The sequence below is a fragment of the Vicugna pacos genome, chromosome 21 (assembly GCF_048564905.1).
Source record: "Vicugna pacos chromosome 21, VicPac4, whole genome shotgun sequence".
Lineage (NCBI taxonomy): Eukaryota > Metazoa > Chordata > Mammalia > Artiodactyla > Camelidae > Vicugna > Vicugna pacos.
In genome coordinates, this window is record NC_133007.1 from 3209153 (window position 1) to 3233408 (window position 24256).

Genomic DNA, 24256 nt, shown 5'->3' on the forward strand with positions numbered 1-24256 from the left:
AATCAGATGTTCCTTTCACAGAACACAATATCCTAATTAAAATATTAAAAGATGCTTTTTGAATGAAGAGAATTCACACTGCCATAAAAAATGCTCAGAGTGATGCAGGATTTTTCCTTTTTATATTTCAATGATTCTCTCTAAATTATTTCTAGTTATGGAATTAACCCTCTTAGCCTTCAGGGTGCATTAAAACTGTGGAAGAGGAACAGGCAGCAAAATGAATTCAAGCAAAAAGAAAGTGTTGAAATCATAGTAAAATTCTGAAAAAATATTTTACATTTTTATTTTCTAATTAACCCCCACCAAGGTGTCTTATTGTTTTGATTGACTGTTTCATTTGGCCTCCTTCAATTTGCAGGGCACGGCTAAGCACATTTTGGGTTCACAGCTCATTGTTTTTCTATTTGTGGAAATCCAGTCCCTTGTGTCATTTGACTTTCTTTCCTTTCTCCATTCTCCATTCTCATCCCACTCACTTTTACTGAGGTGTTTGAAATCCTTACAATTTTCTCTTAAATATCTTTTGTAATTATACATATTTTAAGTTAGCTAAATGATGCCTTATTCTGTTTCCTACTCTCGACTCAACACTATGACTTTGAGGTCTGGATATTATTGCTGAATGTATCTGTATATTCTAGATATATTTGTGAAACATTTGTAGACTTTTTTTTTATTCTGTATTTTACAATTACCTCTATTGTGTCATTTTATAAATAGAAATTTGGTGGGTTTTTTTTTAAGTCTAAGTTATCCTTTGTCTTATTTAGTTAATACTTCCTTATATGGTTAGACCTCTGGGTCTTCTCACCCTACAAGTTGACTGTGTGGCCTCAGCCAATCAGATATTTTCTATTTTCCTCTTCCTTGCTCTTTATTCTTTATCCTATAAAAGTTTCTTGCCTTCTACCCATTTTGCAGTTCTCCGCAATAAGACAGTCCACTTCATGAAATGTGAAATAAAATTTGTTTATATCATCTAAATTGTCTTCTTTAATGATTTTAACAGCAGAATGAAGTAAAAAGAAACAAATTTAGTTTAACGTGAATCTACTGTATATTATAGACATTACCTAGAACCTTTAAATGATTTCACCAAGTACTATCTTGTTAAATTTGAAAGAAATTTCAAGTCTGAGTAGAATGAATAAAACTTTCACTGAGGTCTAGAATCTCATAATGCCAATTAAAATAAAGTAAGTAGAGAGAGCAAATCAAAAATACCTGTGGGGAAAAATATCTTTCTTGGTAGATTCTTCAATTTATTTGGACAAGGGTCAGGCAAAATATTAACCTGTAGTATGTGGGTTTTAATTTTGAGGTTTCAGATTCATTCAAAACCACAGTAATTTACAAGTAAGAGGAGGAAAATATATAATTCTTTTGATGATTAAAAATTTATGAAACAAAGTCAAGAAAAATACATAATTAGGCCTTCTAAACCAACTGGAGAAATTTAATTCATTATACTTCCTCAGACATTGAGCAACTTGTTATAAATCTGATATTAAATCAAAGAAAAAACAATAATATATTCCTTTATAATCTTAATCTCCTTCTTATACTCCCTTTTTTGGTTAATGTTACCAAGTCTATTTAGGGAACCAGACCAGAAATAAGGAAGCACTTCCATTTCCCAAATCATAAGTATCTTTTAAAATGCATATTTGAAATAGGTCCTCACTAAATCACACTTGTTAAACGAATGAATAAATAAATAGAAGTCCATCTAATTCTACTATTGGAACTAGATGAAGACCAGAGAAATAGTCTGTCATTTTTTTTAAATTGCCCCAAGAATTTGAGAATACATAGACCCACAAGAAAATACTTTCTTCCTCAGTTGAGTAATTAAATCAGGTAATGTATGTAAATCAACGACTACCTTGTCTGTGCGACATTCGACCTCCGTTCTCCCGCTGAATTTGGCGCCGAAAGCTCGGGATGGCGGCAGCTTGGGCAGCGGCGGCGGCGGCGGCGGCGGCAGCGGCGAGGGAAGCAGCGGCGGCGGCAGCGGCGAGGGAAGCGGCGGCGGCGGCGGCGGCAGCAGCGGCGGCGGCCGCGGCCGCGGCAAAGGAGGCGGCGGCGGCGGCAGCGGCGAGGGAACCAGCGGCGGCGGCGGCGGCGGCGGCGGCAGTGGCGAGGGAAGCGGCGGCGGCAGTGGCGAGGGAAGCGGCGGCGGCAGCGGCGGCGCCCGCGGCCGCGGCAGAGGAAGCGGCGGCGGCGGCAGCGGCGAGGGAAGCAGCGGCGGCGGCGGCGGCGGCAGCAGCGGAGGCCGCGGCAGAGGAAGCGGCGGCCGCGGCGAGGGAAGCGGCGGCGGCAGCGGCGGCGCCCGCGGCCGCGGCAGAGGAAGCGGCGGCGGCGGCAGCGGCGAGGGAAGCAGCGGCGGCGGCGGCGGCGGCAGTGGCGAGGGAAGCGGCGGCGGCAGCGGCGGCGCCCGCGGCCGAGGAAGCGGCGGCGGCGGCAGCGGCGAGGGAAGCAGCGGCGGCCGCGGCAGAGGAAGCGGCGGCCGCGGCGAGGGAAGCGGCGGCCGCGGCCGCCTGAGCGCATGCGCGCGGACTCCCTCCCCCGCCATCGCGCCTGCGCAGTCGCGCCGCCACAGCTTCTGGAAATTTTCGTCTCACCTGCAGAGGGAGCGACGCCGGGCGGAGTTGAGGAGAATCCGTCCTCGCAGTGTGGAGGGCCGAAGCGGACAGGAACCGCTTCCCTTTGAAAAACGTCTCAGCAGAGTACTGTGACCCTATTACGGCTTTAATGAAATGTCGTGAAGGACTGGGGAGAAAATGTACTTTCTTTCTGTGAGGAAACAGCACGCAGGAGGAGCCCGGAGGGGAAGGCGCCGACATTTCAAAGGAGCCGAAACTCAGACGGCCTGTGGGGGAGGATGCGCTGAGCCTGCTGAGGTAAGACGCTGCTTTTCTGTTCTGGGTTCCTTTCTACTTTGCACTAAAAGTACCGTCACTAAGTTATATACGTTCTCAGAGAACTCTTTGGAAAGCAAAATCTTAAGTCTTAACAAAGTTCATTTTGCTACAGACTCTTATTTTTTGCTGTTTAATTAGAAGGTACTTCTGACACATTTGATCCAAAGCTCTCATTAAATACCAGCAGGAAAAGCTTTAATGCCAATCATGCAGAAACCACGTGGTTTGACAAATTCTTTTTAATGATCTCCTAAACATATTAAAAGCAGTATCATGGCCAAGAAATGTAAATAAGATGAACCAATTTATACTTACGTAAACATATCATAAGAATTACATTAAAAATTAAACACCATTAAAATTATTTTTATTAGTAAAGTTATGCCCCTTGTACATTGAACTCAAAGAATTATATGTATTTTTCCTACCAAATGTTTATCACTGTTCACAGATATAAATTAGTAAATTCCTGTGGTTTAAAACTCTTAATTAAACTTTAGGATATTTTCTTCTTTTAAAGTTTAATATAAAGTGATAAAAATGTACATATATACAAAGAAAAATGAAATTAGCTATAATTTTGAAATTATAATGCATTTTCTTGGCTCTCATCTGAAAAATATCGTGGAATGAAATATTTATATCAAAATAGCAACACTTTCCTCCATCGTTTATTTCGTCAGGTATATTTGTGGCCCAGTAATTCAACCTTGAGACATTTTTCCAATTTATGTATGTAATTTAAGGAGTTTAAAATTTACCTAGTGACTATTTCAATACTTGTCACTTTATGAATTCTGAGGTGATTTATTTACATGGAAAGAAAGTTGGTGAGTCATTATATTATAAAAGCCGTAATTATAAACCATTAACTTAAAAGTAGTAAGTATAACTTATTCTTTTGAAAAACTTTAAGAATCCCTAATGTACCACCATCTTTTAAAAAAAATTAACGAAGAACATTTTTGAGATAATTATAGATTCACGTGTATATTTAAGAAAGAATAGACATGGTGCCTGTGTTACCCTTAATCCAGTTTGCCCCATTGGTAACATCTTGCAAAACTACAGTATAGTATCAAAACCAGGAAGCTGGCACAGACATGACTGAGATACAGAACAGTGTTATCACCACAAAGATGCGTCTCACTCTCCTTTTTTTAAAATTAATTTTTTAGAGCAGTTTCAAGTTCTAAATTGAACAGTAGGCATAGAGATTTTTCCATATACTTCCTCCCCTACACATGCCCTGACTCCACATGTACAATTGATATACCACCTACATTGACATGTGATAATCACCCCAAATCCATAGTTTACTTTCAGGTTCGCCCTTGGTGGTGTCCTTTCTGTGGACTTGGACAAATGTGTAATGACATTTATCCACCATTATAATATCATACAGAGCATTTTCACTGCCCTGAAAGTCCTCTGTGCTCTGCCTGCTCATCTCTGCCTCCCCTCAGCCTCTGATAACCACTGATATCTTTTTGCTGTGTCCATAGTTTTGCCTTTTCCAGATTGTCGTACAGTTGGGAATCACACAGGATGTCGCCTTTTCAGATTGGCTTCTTAATAGTTTGCATCTAAAGTTCTTTCATGTCTTTTCATGGTTTGATACCTTATTTCTTTTTAGCACTAAATAATATTCCATTTTCTGGATGTATAATAGTGCATTTACCCGTTCACCTACTGAAGGACATCTCCTTATCACACGGTCACTTTGATGTACGCTTAGTGTTTTTTTGTTTTTTTTTTTTTTCTGACCATGCTTTCTCATTTTTTATAATATGGATAAGCTGAGAATATTCCAGGTCTTTAATTTCTGCTTCCTTTTTGCTTGTCTTTAAGTTGTTTCTCTTTTTTTCACATTGTACCATAGTCAGGAGAAGCCAAGTCGCATCTTAAACATTTTGCTTAGAAATAGCTTAATTTCATCACTTACAAGTTCTACTTTCCACAAAACACTAGAACATGAACACAATTCAGCTAAGTTTCCTGCCACTTTGTAACAAGGATAGAACACCTTTCCTTCAGTTTCCAATCACATGTTCTTCATTTCTGTCTGTGACCTCATCAAAATGACTTTTACCACTCATATTTCTACCAACATTCTGTTCAAGATTACTTAGGTATTCTCTGAGAATATTGAGGCTTACTCTACAACTCTCTTTTCTTTCTGAGCTTTCAACAGAATTGCCCCTGCGGGTCCAATGACAGCAGTGGACTTTTTCTAACATGCATTTCAAAACCCAGGCGTTACCCATTGCCCAGTGCTAAAGCTTCTGCCCCTTTTTTAGGTATTTGTTACAGCAATTCCCCACCTCTCAGCACCAATTTCTTAGTCCATTTGGGATGCTATAACAGAATATCATAGACTGAGTGGCTAAAACTGCAGACATCTATTCCTTGCAGTTCTCAAGGCTGGGAAGTCTAAGATCAAGGTACAGTAGGTTTAATGTCTGGTGAGGGCCCACTTCCTGGTTCAGAGAAGGGTGTATTCTTGCTCCTGATACCTTCACATTGAGGGTTAGGATTTCAACATATGAATTTGGGGGGGGCTGTGTGTGGATAAAAACATTAAGTTTACAGCAAAATGTAGTACTTAAAAAATTCGTATTTAAATATATTTGTTAAATAAACACTGTAGCAATAATAACAGGGATAAGTAATAGTTTAAAGAGCGCATAATCTTACCTTCATCTTAACAAATCTGTTTGGAGAGCCTTAGTCTAATTATATTCTGGTGGCTGAGCTATTATTCAGTATGTACTTTCCTATGATCATTAGTTATCTCTGCTCAAAATTAAAAAAATAATTTATATCGGTGAAATGTATATTTCATCTCATGGTTCAGGCTGAAGGAAGAAGCAGGCATTTCTTTATTAATTAAAAGGAAATGAACACCCCCAAAAACATAAATTTGTTGAATGTGTCACTGATCCAAAATTTTGAAAATCGTTCTTCATGTTATCCTTGGCAACACACGTTATTACTTCACATTACTTTTCTACTCCCCAACTCACGCTTCCCGGACAAAAAAGCAAGCAAACAACTTGTGTAACTTCATAATTATCAATGGTTTGTTGAGACATCTCTGCTCAGAATCTGTGTCCCTCACTCACAGCTTTGTTGCACATTCCCTTTCTGTAGTTTGAGAAATACTGATGCATTATGTACAACACTAATTTTGCTTTTGCCTGGTGAATAAGGGAATATAAACATTTAAAATAGTTTATGTAATATCTTAGTAGCATTAATTTCCAAATCAAGCAAAAATGTAAATAGAATAAAACCCTGTTATAGTGTTTTGCTTGAGATCCATCCATTTTAACCTCTACTCTATTATACGGATGCAATCATTTGAGTGATTTATTAACATCTTACAACCATTTATTAATTGCTTCACATTCTTCAGATGCCACGTAGTAGGAAGAATAAAAGGAAAAGTACAATTTACCAAGTCCAGTCTACTAGCCCTGTACAACACAACTGTCTGTGGAGATGGAAATGTTCCCCATCTGGACTCCCTCACGTGGCAGACTCTACCCACGTGTGGCTATTGAATGCTTAACATGTAGCTAGCGGAACTGAACTGTTAATTTAATTTTTTTTAATAACAGCTTTGTTGAGATATAATTCACATACTATACAATTCATCCATTAAAACTGTACAACACAATGGTTTTTACTGCATCCACAGAGTTGTGCAGCCATTACCACAATCAATTTCAGAACATTTTCATTGCCCCAACAAAAAAGCCGGTGCTCGTGCAGTCACTCCAGATGTCCCACCTTCCACACAGCCCTAGGCAGGCACTAATCTTTCTGTCTCCATGGTTTTGCCTATTTTGGATATTCCATATAAAGAGAACCACAATTTGTAGTCTTTCGTGACTGGCTACTTTCATTTTATTTAATGAAATTTAAATTTAATACTCACATGTGGCTGGTGGCTAACATAAGAAGCAAGTGAAGTAAGTAAAAGACCAAATACAGATGCTTAAGTAATGCTGAAGGCTAGGAGAAGATAATCCTGTAAAAGGGACATGTGGAAAACATGTCATAGAGATTGGAGATGAACCCAGACGGAGCCTAGAGATAAGACAATTTCCTGAAGGAGGCGATGGTTAACAGTACCAAATAATACAGAAGGGTCAAGAAAGAATAGTTTCAATGTGGTGATAGGAAGGGAATCCTGTTAACAAAGCACATTGATATATAGTACTTGATGAAGAATTTTATACTATTTAGAGACTGAATGAAGGAAGAAAATTTCAAGATCACTTAAGAGGAGTGTCAGGATTGATGTAAATCTTCTTTTGTTTCTGTTAATATTTTTGGTGTAGGAATGAGCTTATATGTAGGCAGAAGAAAAGGATCCAGTGGAAATGAAGAGATGAGATGATTGAGCAGCGTTCTGAAGAGTGTGAGTGAAGGCAGTACTAAGGTCATTCATTAGCTTAGGAGTAAACCCTGCCAAGGAAGATAGATGTTGTCTTTCTCAGAGGCAGGAGTTAAGTGGAGAAAAAGTAGGTGAAGATACAGAGCAATTTTTACACAAAATGAAAGGAGACTAAAGGAACTCATTTACTTAAAGAAAGTGGGAATTAGGTCTTCTGAGGGTCAAGTTTTGTTCCTTCCACCATCATTCTAATCAGATGTGGAGAGGGGAGTGCTGAAAAGTACTCCAGAAGGGCTAGGACTATGGCAAGTAGAAGCATCACTTTCTTGTACATCTGTGGGTGCCCAAATGAACATGTCTCCTAAAAGGAACAGACATTTTCAGGTACATAAAGCCACATGAGGTCCAGCGATCCAGATGTGCCATTTTTCACTTACTAGAAAGTGAAAAGTATCCAAAAGTTTATATGTGAGATTTTCAAGGACAAAATATCACTCCATTACTCATCTTCCCTCCCTCCCACTCTCTTTTCTTTTCTCCCTCTCTCCTCCCTCCCTTCTATCCTTCCTTTTTCCCGTCTATTTTTTCTTACACTTTGTAGAAAACAATGTACCATCTTTCTCTTTGCCCTGCAAGAAAAACTGGAAGCAAATAAATCACAAAGCTTTGGGAAAATCCAACATTAATCCATACTGTAATGAATATAGAATTTCATGTTATAGGTTGTAATAAAACTTTAGTATTCTCTTTATTTTTCTAAGTCATTCTTTTTTCACCCTGCCTCCAGTTTTATAACAGTTAGTGGAAGAGGCAGTAAGTGCTTTGAAAACCTGAAATGGCAACTATGCAAATATAAGAGAAAAAGATACTAATTAGTTGATATTGATTTAATTAATAACATTACTTTAGAACAGGCTTTTTATATAAAAGTGTGAGAAATTAAAGCCAATTTTTAAGGTATTACATATTTATGCATGTCTTTATTTATTTTAGGCTTTTAAAACCCAGGATGGATATCTTGTAGTTGGAGCAGGAAATAACCAACAGTTTGCTACTGTGTGCAAGGTAATCTGTAATATTTGGGTGGATGGATAATATATACAACAACTCATTTTGCACAAAGCCAGGAAAATTCAGTTTTCCCTAGGACAATGTTCTGTACTCACCTCAAGACTCCTTGCATTAGCACCTACAAGTATGCTCTTTTTATACTTACAAATGCGAAGGACAGGGTCTAAATTAGCACTCTGGTTTTATTTTAGTTGAGGTATCTGGCTGTATTTTGAAGAATTATAGTAGCTTAAATTATTCTAAAACTTGACCTGTCTACCAGCTCAAACAAAAAGGGCAAAAAGATCATTTTAAAGGGATTTATTTTTAACAAATTCACATTTTAACTTTTTAGCAATGGTCATATTAATATATGTTGTTCCTTCACTAGGCCTTAAATATAGGCCTTAAATATAGGCCTTGGGATCATTTAAAGTAATTTTATGTTGAAGATATTCTCAATTTTTAGCATTGCTTAGACTTTTTTTTATTTGATGTTTTTACCATTTATCTAGATTCTGGTCTTTTGTTTTCATCTAAGACTTTAGGTTTTGGTTCTTTTTTTAAGAGTTCTAATCCCAGGAGTATAATCTAGTTAAAAATATATATAGTTAAGTTTTGATTTTTCATATATAGGGAAAGGCCTTACCTGTTGAGGACTTTTTTGTGATTGGGAGAGGTTTTTTTTTCTTTTCATATTAACCACACTACCATGAGCTTTCAATTTGATTAAAGATGCCTGTGAATTCCTTAGAGGAACCTTATTTATTGCAGTTAACTTATTATGTACGAACATTATTTATTACTGTGCCTCTTTTGTATGAGAGGTTAATGAGCACAGCTAAAAACCACAGCAAAGGGGTGGCAAGTACCGCAGAGAAGGTGACAAGTGGAGATAGTTACAATTGCAGGAAGGGCTGGAACATCTGAGGTGGGAAAGAGGGGAACTTTTATAATGGTGACTCTGAGTAAGCGTAGAAAAAATTGATTCAAACATTTCATCTGGGATCAAAGAACCTTTATTATGAACGGTCAATGTTAAAAATATGAAACATACGGAAGCTGTTGCCTGTGAAGTCACTTGCGTACTCTCGCTGCAGAGATGTAAAAGCCAGTTCATTGCTATAAATGAGTGCAGATTTTCTTCCTGGGCCATATGTTTTGGAGTTTTCTCTCTCCAGAATTGGGGTGGGGAGGGGGTAGAAATTACTGGTTGAGATATTCTTCACTGTTGAAAATAACTGTACTGAGTTCTTTTTATTTTTGATTCATACTGCTGATCATTTTGAAACTTTGGAACCTCCTCATAAATATCCATAAGACCATTTTTTCTTGAAAAAGATTTTTATTTCAAAGCAGAATATTTGCCATAAGTTTTAGTACTAAAATATGACTTTTTGTTATGGTGTGTTATGACACATTTTTTAAAAAGGAGACCAGCAGAGGGCCTTGGAGAATGGCGTACTTGACCTTGTTTTTCCCATATGTGAGTTAGGAATGATAATCCCTGTTATGCGCCATTAAGGCAATGTCTATAAAACTGTGAGATCCTCAGAAGAAAAGTTTTATGTGTACAGGATTTTAATGCTATCTACATACTTTACTAGGCATCTTGAGCAAACGTTGGAATCCGATAGACTTTTTCATAATTATATCCTTACATATAAGCTCGTCCTAAAAATCTTTTCTTCTAAACGTAAATGTTTCTGTATTTGATTCAGGGTTCTCCTCCCTCCCATATATACTGAGTTTTTTCTAAGTATTTGTGTTCACATCTATCTTTTACTGAGGGTGCTACAATTCAATCTGGCCGTGTAGAAGATGAGGGCCCCAGGTTTTGACAGCGAGACTCTCAACTTGTTTTTGTTTTTGTTTTTTGCCAGTAATGTCCATCATGAAAGACAGGGCAGTTCTGCCTCCTGGGGAGAAATGTAGCAGTATTGTTTGCAATGAATGAGTAGAATTTGTTTCTGTCCAATCTGTTTCCAAAATAGAATTTGATAATGCTGGTTGCCTAGTATTTCCTGGGGAGGGGTCCCATTAGGATACTCTTATTGTCAGGGATGAGAGTGAGAGTAAGAACCTTGGGTTCAAGGCTTGGGGTTCAGAAAATCTTCCTGCATATAACGTGAACCTTGGCTTGTAACAAATCCTATTTTATATTCCTTAACATGATACAGAAGAGTAGGGAATGTGAGCATATGTAAGCTATTTTAAACTGATTGATGCCAACACTAACGGGTATTCCTATCTGAAATACATGGACATCCTTTTAAAAATCATATATACTGAAAGTTCCTTTTTTGGAGGCAATATACATTGGTTCTCAACTTCAGCACACACTGGAAATCTCCTTGAGCCCCTTTCCCAAAGATTTTTGACTTACTATGCGAGGTGGGGCACAGGAAACTTCAATTTTAATAAGCACTGTAGTTGGTTTTGGAGCAGGTGGTCTGAGGGCATTCTGTGAGTCTGGAAACCAGTCAGGTGATCTCTGGCGAGGTACTTCATCGTTGCTGAACATCTGCGCCTTCATGATAAAATGAAGATTATGATACATTACTCTACTAATATGTAACTTTTGGGGTTTTGTAAGAGTCAGAAAGGTAAAACAGTACAGTCCTGGCTCACAGTGTGAACTTGATAAATGGGCTTTCTAACAGTTAGGCACAGAGATTATGATTCTGGGTAAAATGGAGTAAGCACGCTTCTCCCTGTCTCTTCCATGGAACACAGTGATGAAACTGCTCAAAATGTGTGGCGCATCTATAAGAGGACTCTGAAAATGAGCAGTAGCAGGAGAATTGGGGAAGAACACCAGAATTTGAAGTACTTGTAAACTGGCAATAAATTGACCATTTTCCCCCCTCTGATTATTCCTTTTCGTAAACACAGTGGAAGCCTGAAATCTGGAAATGGGCACAGGGGAACAGAGCTGAGCTCCAGGAGATGCCCTTCCTTCCTGGTGTGAGAAGCAGGAAAGCGAGCTCTGTCTAACGTCAGAGTGTGGAAATCCTCCATTTTTTCCTTCCTCCTAATTTCCTTACACCGCAGCCTATAAGCAGTCCTGTAATAGCAGCAGATGACCAGGAGCCAAAACTCTGAGGAAGGGGAGCTTTCTTCTTTATCACTGAGCCGGGATCCCAAAAGAGAGGGGTGAATCCTTGTTGCTTTTTTCTCTGCCCTCCCACTGACTGGCCTTTGCCCTGGAAGTGTGCTGGAAAGTGGGGTAACTAGAGAGGAGCACTAGGGAACTGGAAAGAGGTTGTACAGAAGGAAGAGCTTCAGAAAGCGGTCTTTAAAGTTGTTTGTGAACTCCTGTGCTCACCCCTGAGCTGTGCGTGCATTGATCTGATCCTAACCAGGACACCAAAGATGCTGAGAACTGTGTTAGCAAACAGACGACTGCCCAGGCTGCAGCATGACCACGAAGTGGGGCACAGGTGGGCCCGACTCAAAAAAGCACTGCAAAGGCTTTGAAAGCTGAACTAATCCTAGAACCAAAGCACACAGAAAGTGGGTTGCGACTTGCAGCCTGGTGAACTGCTTGCTAAAAACAATTACAACAAAAATTTTCTGTAGGATTTAAACAAGCCCCAGAGGCTTGTAACATAATACTCAAAGTGTCCAGGATACAATCCAAAATTACTCAGCGTATGAAGTACCAGAACTTGTATGAGAAAATACAATCAATAAATGCCAATGCCACGAGGGCACACATGTGGGAATTAACTCAGGAAAACTTGAAAACAGCCACTATGAAAATACTCTAACAACCATCACAGACCCTGTTGAAATCATTAGAAAATGTCCAGCAAAGAAATAGAAGACATGAAGAACAAAGTGGACATTTTAGAACTGAAAAATACAACCGCCAAATACAGGAACAAACACCTCACTGACTGAGCTCAATAGCGCAAAGGAGGTGACAGAGGAAACAGGGAACATGGATAAATAGAAATTACTCAGTCTGAACAACAGAGCGAAAAAAAGATAACCCCTTCCACAAAATGAAAGAGCGAGCAGCTCTTCAGGGACCTATACGGGACGAGAACAAAAAAAGTCTAATATTTATGTCATTGTTGTCCCAGAAGGAGAGGAGAAAGAGAACATACTGAAAACATTGTTGAAGAAATTATTTCTTCCATTATGGCTGGAAACTCCCCAAATTTGGTGAAAGATAAAAACCTACAGATGTAATAATTTCAGCAACCCTCCCTCAAAAGATAAATCCAAATAAATAACATGCCCAGACATGTCAGGATACTACTGCTGAATGCTGAAGACCAAGAAAGATACGAAAGTACCCAGGGGAAACGATGTGTTACTTTTGGGGGAACACTGACTCAATTGACTGCACACTGCTGGCCAGAAACTACAGAACCCAGTGAGGGGTAACACAACATGTTTAAAGGGCCAAAAGGAAGGCGCTCTCAACCCAGAATTCTGTATCCAATAGGAAGATCCTTGAGAAATGAAGGTTAAGTGTATATTCTCCCTTACCCTTCCCACGCTTTCCCATCCTCCCTTTTTTTTTTTTATAATAGAATTTTTTACTTTGCATTCTTTTTTTATTGAAGTTTGGTCAGTTTATAATGTTGTGTCCATTTCTGGTGTACAGCATAATGTTTCAGTCGTACATATACATACATGTATTCCTTTCATATTCTTTTCCATTATAGGTTACTACAAGATATTGAATATAGCTCCTTGTGCTAGACAGTATAAACGTGTTGTTTATCTAGCCAGCCTTTTTTGAACAAACACATGCTTTCTTATTTCTGTTGGCGGGGAGGATAGTGCCCACTTGGAATAATTCACACTTATTTAGTGCTTAGTATGTTAAGCACTTTTACTTGCATTGTTTTATTGGGTCCCAAGCAACACCCTTTTTCCAAGTACCTAAAGCACAGTTAGGACCACAGCATTTGAAACAGTCTCCCTAGAAACATTTTGAGTGTTGGCAGAACTGAAGACAAAAGGCTGATTACTTTGACCCACTATTTAACACCAACTTTCAAAAAGAAAGGAGGTCCAGTTAAGTCCAACTTAGTGCATCACAGTCACCACAGAGGGCAAACACTAAGTACTCTTTTTGTAGCTTATAGTATATTCAGGGTGAGACCGCGTTTATAAAGTTAACACGCGATCTACTGAAGGCACTTGCTTTTTCTTGAAATGACTTATTCCCTCGTAGGGAGGGAGAGTGGGTTTTGATTCCTGGATAAGCCGAGGCCATTTCAGGGATCAGGCATGGTGACAGGGAGGTTTTAAGAATGGGCACTGTATGTGGTGTCACTTTCTCTCTCCTTTTTAAAATGATTAATGGATTGATTTCATTTAAACTGTGGGAAACAAATGAAACCATGAAGTGTTCGTATTTAAAGCTAATACATTAATAGAGGTAGAGAAGCTTTCTGTAGGCCACATGGCCTGCCCTTAGCCCATAAATGCTCCTTCTGACTTCCCAACACAACTGCCAAACACTGCCTCCACGCGTTCTTTTTAAAAGTTCTTTTCCATCCCAAATCCACTTGGTACTTTCATTATGGTCTTGTTAAAATTGCAAGATGTCCACTGGGGCTTGCAAGATAGATTTTCTCTTTATTGAGGAGGAGCAAAAGAGGAAGTATATAAAAGCTTTTCTGTTTATTACTCCTTCAGGGAGTCGTATTAAAGAAAAATAGTGACACTTCTGTAGGAAGAATATCTTTTAATTTGACATTGTTTTAATGGTGAGCATTTGGGGCAAGTGTGTATGTGTTCCCTTTATTTTAGCACCTTGCACAACATCCCGGATAGGACTACTGGGACAGATAGTATTATTTTATTTACATGTGGAACAAATAAGTGAATGTACTTGCAAAATATATGTTGATCATGGGCTTCATGTAAGTGCAGACATGCACTTATGATTTGGACTCTTAGAATTAGGTCAGTTTTACCCACTTTTGTATGTCTATCGTATTTTCTCTAGACAAGTTACTGTGGGAATCTGGTAACTCTTTCCCTATATTCTTATAAATGAGTACAAGACATTTTGGGGGCTTGATAACTCATTTTCTGTGTTCCTAGATACAGACACATGCTTAAAAGTGGTAAAAACTTATCAGTGACAAACCTCGTTGCCAGCATGACCCATCCTAACTGCATGATCCTTCCCTCTCTCTCTGTCCCTTTGCTTAGAAGTATAAAGACCAGCAAGGCATGGTCTTGGGGATGGACTGACAGGCCCCGAACACTCGTGCCCACAAGCAGGGACACAAAATTTGTGAATTACACCTTCAAATTATTTTTCTCTTCTAGATCTTGAATTTGCCTGAGCTGATTGATGATTCCATGTATAGAACTAACCACCTTCGGGTACAGAACAGAAATGAGCTTATTAAAATACTGTCTACACGGTAAGCTTGGCTCTGCTATTTGTACATTGCAGAATTAATATGTCATTAGCATTTATCTGGTATTTTGTGGTGTTCCTTTTGGCTTATTTACATTAACTTATTATTTTTCATTTCACAAAACTGGTTAGTGGAAATATATTTTAAAGCTATGTTGTTCTTTCTTGAAAGCATTTTATATGTCTTATTAAGTACTGAATCATAACGATGATATAAATAAGAAAGTCATAATTACTTAAATTTCGTTTCTTCTCTGGGCCATGTATGTGTTTGGGTTTAGTCTGCCATAAATACTACAATAATAATTTAACATCTTTGTGTTACATTTACGGTAGTAAATGCTCACATACTTGACCTCGTTTAACTCTTACAATCATTCTGTAAGTTCTGTTATTCCCATTTTACAGGGAAGGAAACTGAGACAAGGGAGGTTCAGTCAAGAGTTTGCTGGCTTTTCTGAGCCTCCCCTGCGTAGCTTGTGATTATGATGTTTTGAAAACTGAGTTATGGGTCATAAAGTATTAATGCTAATCAATTAGAGCATTTGATTGCCAAATTATTCCATCCATATCAGGTTATGCTTTTGTTAAAACCTGTACCAGTTTTTCAAGTCTGCCTCAGTAAGAGGTAATAAATCTAACTCTTTCCTATCAGTTTCACTTTTGTTTACGTCTAAGCTTCTCAATCTGTGGAAATAGGCATTGTGGTTTTTGTGGATCTAAATGCCCACATGAACTGTCTTTCAGTGTGGAACTTTTGCTCTCATTGCACCAAAAAATTAAGCACTTTTGTTCAAACATTATATCTTGTCTTTTGGCAAGCATACCTATCTATCTATCTATCTGTCTGTCTATCTATCTATCTCAAAGTTCTTAGAAAATAAAATTCTGCTGATGGTACATTTATTTCTGTTCCCTTCATGTTTGTGAATCTCCACATGAGTCACCATTCATTACCTACTCTCTCTTGCCTGGATTTTAAGCACTTCTCTACGCTGCCTGTATCTCCCCCTTCAGTCAATAGGGGCTCTGTGTGTGGGGCTTTCATGCAGAGGAGAGGGGAACAAGTACTGGGCTCCCCTCTTCTGGTCATCAGTTAAATAAAACTCAGATTCTGCTTCAAAGCCAGAGGGCCCTCAGTCATTAACCTTTCTCCACATGAGAATTGGCCACTTATTTCAGCTTTTTGCCTCTTTGCCTCTCAGGCAGTTTTTAATTCATTTAATTCATTGATACGACTTTTTCCTTTGACACCAAGGTTATCAAGTTTCAATAACAGGCACTAGTAAGAACCTTATCAAAAGCTCTTTGATGGTCTAAATAAATCATATCCATGCTGTGAGAAGAATGGACCCAACAAAAATACAAAACCCAGGCAAGATACAAGTGTCATCTTGTTGTTGAGTTGCTGGGACTTTTATACCTTTAAGAAGCACAAAGTTAAGCAATTGGTTTCATGTCCTAAAACTTGTATTCCTTGCTAAATTCTGTTATAGAAATCTGCTGTGGAAAGACTTTCAGTAGCATCCGTAGCAGGTTAATTTTTAATTTCTCTCTTTGGGGTTAATCAGATAACCTGACATTTTCTTCTTTCTACTCTTGCATACCCAGAAGTGAGAGCGTCAGCATCTTGCAACCCATAAGGTCCTATGTCTTTGTTCAGACTTAAGGAGTCAGACTTGTAAAGAAGAGACTAAGGGTTAGTTTTAAGAGAGGAAACTTGATGGGGGAGGCCCCATCATCATTTGTCCTGCTGTTAAAACACAGACCGCAGAGAGGCCCTCGGTTGCTTGTAGGCCAGGGTCCCAGCTCTCTTGCCCTGGGGTGTGGGTGTGCTGTGCTGTTGTCTTGTGAGATGCAGGTCTTCAGTCTCCTCCAGCTCAAGTCTCTTCTCCTCTGTGGTGGATGGAAACAGTGATGACCAGGGAAGATCTGGGTGTTGATTCAGTCCCATTGACAACCTTATCACTTGTTTTTCTGAACACAGTCCCTGGACTCATTAGTACTGTTAAGTGCTCGGCTTAAGTCTGTTAAGAAGTCTCTGTGAATATTGTAAAATGTATCGTTTTCATGATATGATTCTGTGTTTTTCCAATATTCAAAATATTAGTGGCTCTGTGTTAATCATAGGATTAAATCTGATCTTTTTAGTCTGACTTCATGGCCTTCCACTATCTGACATGACCTTTCTCTTCCATGTTTTCTCAATATAGAGAAATCATATAGGGAGTTGGGTCTAGAGAGAGAATAGGGAAGGGCTGGGAAGGCAGGAAAATCGTGCTGTTAAAGTTATGACGACTTTATTATAAAGGAGTTTCTTAAACTTGTGAATCAAAGGAAATTTTTTGGTCATAAAATGAGTTTGCTTATCAGCAACTTTTATTTTCTATCTAACCTGACGTTACGTCTTTCTTTTTCTTCTAGTTTTATTGAGATGTAATTGGCATATAATATTGTATTAGTTTAAGCTATACCATATGGTGATTTCATATGTGTATCTATTCTGAAATGATTACCATAGTAAGTTTAGTTAGCATCCATCACCTCACAGTTACAAATCTTTTTTTTTTTCCTTTGTGATGAGAACTTTAAGGATCTACTCTCTCAGCAACTGTCAAATATACAATACATTGTACAGTATTGTTAACTGTAGTCACCATGCTGGACACCACACCCACAGGACTCACTTGTCTTATAATTGGACGCTTGTCTTGTTTGACCGCTTCCACCCATTCTCCCTGCCCCGAAGAGACATCTTGAAGGGAACACTCTACTTGGTAGAGTTCAAAAAGTTTTCCAGCAGCTTATAGTGGGCAAAACTTCCTCACCTGAAGAGACTTGAGGGCCCCAAGAGTTCCAATGGTATATGCTTCTCATTTGTTCATTCTCTTCTCATCTGTTTAACAGATATGTATTGAATACCTACTATGTGCCAGGGACTGGTGTGAGCACTAGGAAAGGAGCATTAAAAAAAACAACAAAAATCTCTGCCCTCCTGGACTGCCATTAGAGCAACCCTTACACCTTTTTAGATTTTTCTTTTAGACTTTTTCCATAAAAACATTTGTTTTGATATGCCTAAGAAGTTGTCCATATTTTTCATATAAACTTTTTGTAAATTTTGCTTCACAGATGTATTGCAGCTATAGGCTGTGCCTGTTAATAATTTATGATCTTTTTGTCTTTTTTTTTTTTTGAGGATGTTACAATGCACATGCTACAATTTTTGGGTGTGTGGTTTTCCAGTCATTTCTATAGAAAAGCATATTTTTGGTAACAGTAGCTGTATTGCATGTGAATATACCATATTTTCCCTGTTGTCTGCATTAAACATTACATCATAATACTTTCCTTTAATGCTCATGGACAGTTTCCTTGGCCTACATTTTTATTTTAGAAAATCTTTAAAATATGTAAAAATGTAGAAGGATTTGTGAGTGAATTTGCACTGCAGACTTAAAAAAAAAGACTCTAGGAATGATGGACTTACAGTGTTTATTTAAAAAAAAAACAACACCTCTCAACCCTTTCATCCAAAAGTGAAAACAGAACCATTTATGGGTTTTTTTGGGTATATATGTATTTTTATTTAAGTCTAGTCAGTTTACAATGTTGTGTCCATTTCTGCTGTACAGCATAATGCTTCACTCAAACCATTTATGGATTTTTACAAAGTCTGCTCTCCTAAATACACATCAAGTATTCCTCTTGTATTTCAAAGTCTTCCTTATAGTATTTTTCCGGAGTAACTTTTGCTTAATTTCCTGAGTAATTTCCCGAGTAATTTCCCGAAGTAACTTTCCTGCCCATGGCAAGAGTTCATTAAAGTGTTTTAGAATCAGGTGATTCTCTTTGCGTTCTCCTATGAAATTCGTAGACTCTTTTGAAAGTGCCTACCAGAAATGTCAGTCACTTACCTCACTTTTCAGTTATTCTTGCTAAATTCAGTTTGTTGCTGCTGTCTGAGAGCAGGCTGACTCACTCAGGAAGGCAGCTGCATGTTTTTGTCATCAGCTGAGCTTTCCACAGCCAGCACACACACATTTCCCCTCAAGTGCTCTCAGGTGTTGCTATTCCCAAACCATGGCCGGGAGCAAGTGTTTCTTTCTTTCTTTTTTTTTTTTTAATTTAAAGGTGGAAGACTTTCCCCTTGAGCTTGACATTTCATCCAGGGTGTTGCAGAGAGTCTGTTTACCCAGCTGCTAAGACCAAAAACCTAGGCAAAGCAAAAGCACGTTAAAAGTCCCCAGCTAAAACCCAGAAGAAGAGATATAATAGAGACTAATCCAGGGCCTGTTTCAACAAACGCCTTCTTTGCAAGGCTGAGGAGCAACAAACGCGTCATGCAGTGCTGTTCGCACACGGGGCCAGCATTTTTGCAATAGTTAGGACCTCTCGAGGGAGAGACTGAAAATCATGATGTGCATTGAACTAAGAAGAGAAGGATTAAGATGATATATTAGTAGTTGGGGAGAAATAATAGGAAGACATGAAATGAGGATGAAGGAAAAGAGAAATAATGGGTTAAATAGAAATACAGTTCATCTTATTCCTCCCCTTCCCCTCTTCATCAATGTTAATGGCCACTAACTGTGCGCCTTGTCCTGCAGATACAGAGATGAAAGATGAGGTCGATTCTTAGTCTAAGCAGGAAAAGAAACAAGTAAAGCAATGAATTAAGTAGCATGTATGAAGTGCAGCTGTAAACGTTCGCACAGGGTGCAGGGAGCCCAGAGAAGGGGCAACTACTTCAATCTGGGCGAGAAGGCTTCCTGGAGACAGTGTCACCTGAGGTGAGTCTTAAAGGACAAACAGAATTAGGCAAGTGAAGAAAAAAGACAGTTCAAAGAAGGAAATATTGAACTGAGTGTAATTTTATAGGGAGAAAAAAATTACAGAAGAAGAAAAAAAAGTAGCTTGGAAAGAAACTGATGACAACTTCTAAACTGCTTTTTGAAAAATGCTATACATGTTAAGGAAGTGAATGTCAGTATCGTCCTAGTGAAGGCATTGCTAAAAAGTTGGTCACACGAAGTTGTCATAAATAAAACCAACAGAGTAAGATACATTTACCTTTAAAAGTACTGTGGCCAATCCTTTAGTAAAATAAATAATTACTTTCGGTTTTGAATGATCTCAGTTTTTCTTAAGTTTCTGGTAGGTAATTGAATATTTACTTTTGGAGTGTACTATCTTAAAATACTGTGAAATTAAATGCCTTCTAAACAGGACCTTCTAAACATAGGTGCTAATAAACAAATATTTGTTGAATTGAATCCAGAATTTATTAAAGAGCTTCATCTCTTCATTTTTGATGTCAACTTATTTTTAATAGGCTTGTTCAGAATATTGGAGAGTTGGACCTAGAGCATTTTGGGCTGTTGATGGAGGGGTTGTGACTTCAAAGCTGCCTAAATACAATGTTAATTAAAAAAAAAACTGCCATTTTGGTACCATCAGGCAAATTTGGTCACTCCACTTCCCTGGCTAGGTCTTTCAGGGAGTCTCCATAGCTTTGAAGATAAAGTTTAAACCATTTATCTTAACACATGTAATTGCATCTCCCACTTTTGCCTTTGAACCACCTACAACTCCTTATAATTTGGTCTGGTCTTTTAATCCGCTGTGTCTTCCCACATGCTCATTGCTTTTCACTAAAATGATGAAGCTTCTTTGGCTCACTGGCTGCTACCAATCCTTTAAAATGAGCATGAGTTTTGGGAGGTTTCCCTATCTCATTTGTGTATTTTAAGCAGCTCTTCCCATGTTGCTGCATCAGAGCATCTGTTGCACTCAACTGTCATCGATCGTCCTCCTTGACAAGACAGTCAATTTCTTAAGGCAGAGACTATCTTTTTGTTTTTAAAGACATTTTTTAAGAAACCCCATGTCGGGTCAAAATAAAAAAAGAGGAGAGAAGTGATAGCTGGAAATGAGCACTTTTTGCAAAAGTAACCCAGGAAGCCTGTATTATGATCTCCATAATGTCAAAAAGACCTGAATTTGAGATCAGAGTCTTCCACTCACTCACTCTGTGGTCCTGAGCGAATCAGAGGAGCACATATAACATATATAAATCAGAGGATTTGCTCAGGACCACATATAACATATATAACGTATATAACAGTGCATATAACAATACCTACATCACTGTCAGAATTAGAAACCAGATCAGGCATGAAAACAGCTAGCACAGCCTTCAGCATAACAACAGTGCCCACTGCATTTTAGGAGAATCTCAATCCTCAAGAATCACAAATTACAGCTTGCAAAGTTCTCCTGTATCATTTTTTTAATTCATGGATGCCATGTTTTTGAGAGATTTTTCTCTCCCAAAGGGTAATTATTATATGAATTAGTGTGCACAATTTTTATTCAATTAAGTTCTATGTAACTGCCAATCAAATCCCAATTAGGATGATAGAAACAGTGTTATTGTACTGATTTGATTTAATTCTAGCAAGAGTAAAGCACAACATTCTAGTTGCCCTCTGTGGCCTTGTTGCAGCTAAATAAATGATTTCTGTTTGAATTTTTTAACAAATTAAAAATAGCTCACAAGAGTTAGGAATACATTTAACTTTGTACAGTGCCCTTAATGAAGGCTATTAATAGTGCTTAGTTTTTTTCTTTTTTTAAGCCCAAAGTGGACCTTAATGGCCCATGTTCTATTCCCTTTCAAGAAACACTATTTCTCAGTGTGGGCAGTGAATTTGGAACATGCGAACATTCCGCGTAAGCTATTCCATGCATTTGTGGTTGTGCCCTCATAAAGAATGAAACACTTGAGTGTGTTCCTGAGCTGCTGCGCTGTGTTAATAGCCTCTATGAGAAGTTTTAGTCAGGACCTTTGAACTCTGAAGTAAAACACATCCATGAGTTCTCCTGTGTCATTTTTATGGTTACATTTTTCAAAAAGTTTTAATGGGTATCTCTGGCCTTCCTGAAAGCTGTTGACTTTACTTTTCTCTTAAATAACATCTATAATATCCTTAATTTTAATTTTTAGTAGAAAATAAAACTACCTCATATTTCATCTCTGACAGCCCCCTGTCTCTTGCCCCTCTTTCTTAAATCTGCATTTAAGTCCTCCCTCCTGCCGCTTTCCACGGCCCCATCTTCCTGTCCTTACCCTGTGTTTCATAATTTGAGCCCTACTGCAATTAAGTAAGTCATGGCTATTATGGACCAGCTTCCTGGCTGGGTTTTACCTATTTGCAGGAAAGCTTCATTGAACAGGTGGTTTGCTTAGAGATCCTGGAGGCTTTTATCAATGGCTGTCTATATGGTATAATTTAGAAGGACTGGAAGGCACCTCTTGTGAAGGGAATATAACCCTTCCTGACACATAGCTCGCTGATTTCAGAAATTCTGCGATTATAGGTTTTAGGGGCTTGAAAGTGTGTCCACCCTTCAGTTTCAAATAGCACAGGGGGAGTTGAAGCACTAACTCTTTGAGTAAGTAAAATTCCCCCAGGCCCTTTCCTCAGACTAGATTTTTTAACTGGAGAAATCACCAAAGCCCTGGCTGCCTAAGGTGGGCGAGGAGCAGAATAAAAGGCTGAGAGCAGTCAGGGGCCTCAGAGGTTAAGCTGCCCTCACTGACACTTTTGCCAGGGCTGGAAGGCTGGGAAGTCTCTTTTAACTCTGCTTAATTCCTCCCCTCTCTCAGCCTGGCAACCTTCGACTCTCCCATGTCTACATGGTTTTAATATACATAGAGAAACTTACTGTTTTCTCCCATGGAAACTTTTTTTGTTGGTCTAATATTCTTTTTCCCATATGATCACATTTTAAAATCTCTTCTGCCAGCCTTTCCCCCCTCCCTGCTGACTTCTATTAGCATCTTATGAGGCTGCATTTCATGTGATTTATATATATCCTCAAACTACATATTTAGTTTATTGTAACCTCCCCCCAGACTTTCATAATGCCTTGAATCATATCATTGTAGGTTTATCTGGCATCCACTGCAGAGGGCTGATTTGGATAAATGGGTCTGACGTTCGGCGAGGGTCACATTTGTTTTCTTATGCATTCCGTGGCAGCTCTGCCATTATCAGCTAATAGATGGTCCCTTGTAAAATGTCTACATTTTATGTGGTACATTTTTCTGAATGTTGGTTCTTTGGAGATAGATTTAAGTGGCTATGTGTTGTTACTATAAAATCAGCCTGGAGGGAAAAAGAATGAAAGAAACCCAGCCCTGGGATGCATCCCTTTGGCTTACAGAATGCAAAAGGAACCACTGCAACTCCAAACAAGCTCCACATGACCAGGGCTCTTTCCACGCTGTTAAGAGAATTCTTTGTGACTGAGAATCAAGTGATGTCTTTAAGTGAGTCAGGATGGAATGGAATGTCATCCCACTCCGTCCCTCCCCCTTCTTTTTTCCAGGAGGGCTATAAACCATTCCACACTGCCTTTTAGTAGAAAGAATTAGGTGGTAGTGGTGGGATATTTATGTGCATGTGCAGGGGGGGATGATGGTGGTGGGAGGCAGTCCAGTAAACTCTGTTTCCCTGGATAAAACATTTAATACCTTTGGTTCTCCATTGGAACTTAATGTATATTTTTAGATTTATAGAATGTTAGAGTCCTAAACACTTGGGGAGCTGGATAGAACTTTGTATATCATTGAACTTAACCCCTTCCTAAGTGTAAGAACTTAGAATTTAACAGCATCATAGCCAGAGACCCCTTGAAATCTGGTGGGAGTTTCCACAAAGCCAACTCGAAAGGCCTTCCTTTTGGGAGGGTGTGGGCACAGCTCTCCAGACTTTGCTGGCTGACCTGCTTTTGCTCTTGACTTTTGAATTGGCTAGAGAATCTGGAGTTTGACTGGGTCTCCTGAGACTCCAGTTTGCTTCTCGGACTCCCAGACTCATTCCTGCCCTGCCCAATTTCCTGCCGGCCTCTGGCTTGGACTGAGTTCTGGTCTGCAACTATTTCCCTGCCCCACCACCCCCTGACCCCACTTGGGTTCTATTCTTATCTTTTAACTTCGGCTTTCCAGCTTGGGCCATCCTTGGGCTTTTGATCTTACATCAACTGATGTTTCTGGTGAGAGCTGACTCCACCGCTCTCCCAGTGCTGACAGCTGACATCCCTGCTGAGTCTTGATTTCCACCAGCTGTCCAGCATCCTGGAACACTCCCTAGTGATCAGCTGCTCCTGGCCGTCTTCACCTGGACAATCCACAGTAGTTTTGGCAAGCAACTCACTGCTTCCAGTGCCAGACTGGACCTACTTTCGATCTTGTTTAACATGCTTTCCCCAGTATCACATCAATCACTGGTAAGGCTCAAATTGGAATCTTCTGAATATGAAGGCGTTGTCCACAGTACTCACAGGTCAGATGCTTATTTCTCTTTTCTCTAACTATAAATTTTGTGTTTAGAATAATCCTGGCTAGGAAAAGAAAATGGGTGAACATTCTGCACCTCCCGTGCCACCACACACACACACACACAC

At 39.0% G+C, this 24256-nt stretch overlaps 1 protein-coding gene across 18 annotated transcripts in view; it reads left to right on the plus strand.

Annotated features, from left to right (window-relative positions):
- Positions 1 to 2736: 2736 nt before the first annotated feature.
- The window catches only part of LOC140687922 (succinyl-CoA:glutarate CoA-transferase-like), a 129552-nt gene continuing 108032 nt past the window's right edge, over positions 2737 to 24256 (plus strand). For all 18 annotated transcript variants that reach the window (XR_012062545.1, XR_012062544.1, XR_012062546.1 and 15 more), the window contains exons 1-3: positions 2737 to 2906; positions 8326 to 8397; positions 14689 to 14786. Coding sequence is in view for 15 of the 18 variants with exons in the window: in XM_072945868.1 (XP_072801969.1) it covers positions 2787 to 2906; positions 8326 to 8397; positions 14689 to 14786 (290 nt within the window). In the remaining 3 variants the exon portion in view is untranslated. The remainder of the gene's footprint in view (positions 2907 to 8325; positions 8398 to 14688; positions 14787 to 24256) is intronic.